Consider the following 5000-nt stretch of genomic DNA (forward strand, 5'->3'; position numbering starts at 1 on the left):
ATTTTTTGCTGTACACGTCACACCAATTGACATGACATGATTTTCTTAACTCTTATAATACTTATTTATTCAACAACTATAAGCAGTTAATACAATTATAAATGGAGGAAATGACTTGCATATTTTTTTTCTTCAGCTTTTCACCCACATTGTGGACTGCATGGCCAACTTTCTGGAAAATATGGGCATGAGCGGCGCATCCTTACCTTTGGGATTTACATTCTCTTTCCCCTGTCACCAAAGCAAATTGGATCAGGTGAGGTTGTTTCACATCATTTTTGTAGTTTGTTCCCAAGCATGAAGTCAGTTATCTTGGTTTATAGGCTGCTGTTTGCAACATTTGCACAGATGCCTAAAAAGCTCCAGCTTTCTAATGTATTTTGCACAGTATATCACTTTATGGAAGTATTATTGTGGCAAAATTATTTGCAAACCTGTATCTTAATCTGTGTGCTTTTAATCCAATTGGCGTGCGTGTGTACTAATTTGTGTACCTCTATATCAATCCGAGGGTGTATCCAGATCCGTGTAGGTGTGTTGTGGATCGGTGTTGGTGTGTTTTAAGTTGTCTGTGTGTTCCAAATCTCTTTCTGATTGGTTTAAAATGCGCAGTGTCTTCTGTTGTGGATTAAATGTAGGCACATAGATAAATGCTTGCAAATCATTTTGCTCCAATAATACTTCCACATCCCGCCCTCTTATGGCTTCTCGTACGTAAAGACATAATTACATACTTACATAACACAAGAACGCACATTATCTTTAGGAGTCATTGGCTAATAATAGCAATTGAGATAGTTGGTGTTAGCTGTCATTGAATGTATTTTCTATCATAACAACAACATGACTGCAAATTGTTTGTTGCTTCTCTTGGACGGCTTTTGTATGTGTGCACGCGCTCCCTGCTCGTGAGTGCTGACGAGGCCCGTTGAGTGACAGCCGTAAATGCCAATCATTTTATTCGGGCCCGTGAAGCTTTTTATTCCATCAACTTTGAAATTGTGGAAAATATAGGCTGTAAGTGTCCTTGAAACTTGCACTTAATATTTTTGTTTTAAGGTTTGATATTTTTTGTTGAAAATGATTATGGTTGTGAATTTATGTTAAAAAAATGCTATACAACCCCGTTTACAGAGTTGGGAAACTGTGTTAGATGTAAATATAAACGGAATACAATGATTTGCAAATCCTTTTCAGCCCATATTCAATTGAATGCACTACAAAGACAAGATATTTGATATTTTTTGGCAAATAATAATTGACTTAGAATTTCATGGCTGCAACACGTGCCAAAGTAGTTGGGAAAGGGCATGTTCACCACTGTGTTACATCACCTTCTCTTTTAACAACACTCAATAAACGTTTGGGAACTGAGGAAACTAATTGTTGAAGCTTTGAAAGTGGAATTCTTTCCCATTCTTGTTTTATGTAGAGTTTCAGTCATTCAACAGTCCGGGGTCTCCGCTGTCGTATTTTACGCTTCATAATGCGCCACACATTTTCGATGGGAGACAGGTCTGGACTGCAGGCGGGCCAGGAAAGTACCCAGACTCTTTTTTTACGAAGCCACGCTGTTGTAACACGTGCTGAATGTGGCTTGGCATAGTCTTGCTGAAATAAGCAGGGGCGTCCATGAAAAAGATGGCGCTTGGATGGCAGCATATGTTGTTCCAAAACCTGTATGTGCCTTTCAGCATTAATGGTGCCTTCACAGATGTGTAATTTACCCATGCCTTGAGCACTAATGCACCCCCATACCATCGCAGATGCTGGCTTTTGAACTTTGCGTCGATAACAGTCTGGATGGTTCGCTTCAGCCATCAGACTGTATAATGTATACGTTCCTTGACTGCACTTAAATGTAGAATATATGTAGAATATATTTATACTATTAGTATATTATATATATAATATATGTTTTATATTATTTATTATTATTATTATTATTGTCTATTTTGAGCGAACTGTGGTGCTGAATTTCCCCCAGGGATCAATAAAGTACTTTCTATTCTATCTATTCTTTTCTACTCGTCATGTCTGTGATCATGTTTTGGTGTAATTCATATTCTGTTTGGGTTTTTCTGTTAGTCTTGGACTCCTTTTGTTTCTGTTCATGCACCTGAGTTTGTTACCATAGCAACGTATTACTTTCACGTAGTTGTCATCACTGACATTATTATTTAAGCCTGCCTTTGCCGTTCAGTCGGTCTGGCTTCTTTGTTTTTGCATCACGCGACTGCCGCGTAAGTTTGTCTTGTCGCCTAGCTTCTGCTAGTTGTCACAGTCTGTGCTAGTGTTAGCCTTAGCTTCCGGTGCGCTCGGCACCTCATCCAGTCGGTTTATTTTCTGTTTTTGTACCAGGGTTGTTATTTTTACCATTAAATCAAATCCTTACCTGCAAGTCCTGTCCGGGTTGTCCTTTGCATCCTGGGAGAACAAAATTCCGCATTACCATGCCCCCCCACACGTGACATTCCTACATTATATATAGACTTTCACTTTGTATACAAAACGTTCATTAAGAATTTTGAAGTTGTTTTAGAGGGCTTTGAAGACAACAACAGTGACTCTAATTAACATCTTTCCGGCGTTTTTTATCATCTTTAAAATCGTTAAAAAAAAAAAGCCTCGTACGTTCTTCTTGTGTCTTATAATGATTGTGAACCATAGGCAAAATTCCAAAGAAGTGCAGTTCCCCTTAAACACTGCTTCTGCTCATTTTTGCTCATTTCACATTTAGATAGCATTATTTTTGACTAAATAAGTCTCTTAAATCAAACAAAACTGACCTTTTCCTAATGTTTACAATTTAAACTGATAATGAACTTTATCTCTCATTTTTAATTCAAAGCATAAAACATCTCCCACACATAAACTTGTTGATCAAGATTGGTCAGATGACTGGAATAACTGGAATTGCCAAGAACTGTCTCAGTCCATGCAGTGTGGGTTGGGTATCGTTTCTATATTCCCCGTAACTGGTGTCAAAATCGCTACTTTTGTTAAGGTGCTGGTGCTTAAATGCTGCCTGAACCAGTATGAAGAAAAAATAAAAATAAAAGCACATTGTCACTAAGCACTTCTGAGGATACGATAAGTCCCAATACCCAGGAATGGTGAAACATTATATTGCACTCAAAGTTTGGTTGCACTGTATGCCTCAAGTAATGATATGGTAAAATCGACTTCCACAAAGCTATTAAATGTATTGCGACAGCTTTAAATTTTAGATGCGTGGAAACATCCATGGAGATGAGTAAAACATTACCATAATTCCACTCTGAATTGAGAACCATAATGTACTTGACTGTATCTGTGTCTGCTTGAGTGGGAGAGATGGAGGGTGCTATGAATTGATTAACGTGGACCCTGACTTAAACAAGCTGAAAAACGTATTCGGGTGTTACCATTTAGTGGTCAATTGTACGGAACATGTACTGTACTGTGCAATCTACTAATAAAAGTTTCAATCAATCAATCAAACGAAAGGCAATTTGGACATGCGGGCATATACATATCCGATACATTGATTGAAAGCGCACACACACACACACACACACACACACACAAACACACACACACGTTATCATTTGGAATGGGGACCAAGTTTTTGATGGACTTGTAGGGACCATCCTTTCTACAGGTTCTCTGGATTGATGAAGTAATGTGCTAATCATACTTACAGGGGACCCTGGGGGAAAAAATAGTTAATATGGTTCATGGGGTCCAAATTTCAATGATTTTGCATAATTCACACACATTTGTTCGTGACTACTGAGGACCATTAAAAAAAAAAAAAAAAATCAAATCAAATTTATAAAAAATCACTTAGGCATCTCCAGAATGGATCTGACTATTATTTAAAAATGTTTCCTTTTAGGGGACCTGTTTTGTTTTTTTTTGTCCCCATACCGTCAGAGGTCCCCTAGAGGTGACTGTGTAAACAGAGCGATGTCCCCATTAAGTCAGCACTGCCTGAACACATACACACACACACACACACACACACACACACATATTGGTTATCATTTGGAATGGGGACCAAGTGTTTGATCGTGACTTGTGGGGACCACCCTTTCTACAGGTTGTGGAGGCATAAAAAATAGGTAAAAGGGCCACTGCCCACTTAGCTCATACACGTCTTTAAATCTCTGGATTGATGAAGTAATGTGCTGATCATACTTACTGGGGACCCTGGGGGAAAAGAGTTAATATGGTCCATGGGGACCAAAGTTAAATAATTTTGCATAATTCACACAAATTTGTTCGTGACTACTGAGGACCATTAAAAAAATACCAAAAAAGTTTAAATTAAATATATCAAAAATCACTTAGGCGTCTTCACAATGGATCATTTAATAAGGTTTCCCTTTAGGAGACGTGTTTTTTTTGTCCCCATACCGTCAGAGGTCCCCTAAAGCTGACCGTGTAAACAGAGCAATGTCCCCATTAGGTAAGCATTGCCAGAACACACACACACAGATACAGGTCATCATTTGGAATGGGGACGAAGTGTTTGATCGTGACTTGTGGGGACCACCCTTTCTACAGGTTGTGGAGGCATAAAAAAAATAGGTAAAATGGGCCACTGCCCACTTTGCTCATACACGTCTTTAAATCTCTGGATTGATGAAGTAATGTGCGGTTCGTACTTACTGGGGACCCTGGGGAAAAAAGAGCTAATATGGTTCATGGGGACCAAAGTTAAATAATTTTGCATAATTCACACAAATTTGTTCGTGACTACTAAGGACCATTTATAAAAAATACATTAAAAAAAGCGAAAATGTGCAAATGTCTCACACTCAAACTAACCAGTAAAAATCACATAGGCATCTTCAGAATTCATCTGACAACCATTTAAAAAGGTTTCCCTTTAGGGGACCTGTTTTTTATTGTCCCCATACCGTCAGAGGTCCTTTAAAGGTGACTGTGTAAACAGAGTGATGTCCCCATTAAGTAAACATTGCCAGGACATACACACACACACACACGTAAAT

At 38.4% G+C, this 5000-nt stretch overlaps 1 protein-coding gene across 2 annotated transcripts in view; it reads left to right on the top strand.

The window, feature by feature from the left end:
• Positions 1-5000, top strand: part of hk2 (hexokinase 2) — a 97849-nt gene that overhangs the window by 51471 nt on the left and 41378 nt on the right. For both annotated transcript variants that reach the window (XM_061907072.1, XM_061907073.1), the window contains one exon: positions 137-256. In XM_061907072.1, the coding sequence (XP_061763056.1) occupies positions 137-256 (120 nt within the window). The remainder of the gene's footprint in view (positions 1-136; positions 257-5000) is intronic.

This window comes from Nerophis ophidion, linkage group LG07 (assembly GCF_033978795.1).
Source record: "Nerophis ophidion isolate RoL-2023_Sa linkage group LG07, RoL_Noph_v1.0, whole genome shotgun sequence".
Classification (NCBI taxonomy): Eukaryota; Metazoa; Chordata; class Actinopteri; order Syngnathiformes; family Syngnathidae; genus Nerophis; species Nerophis ophidion.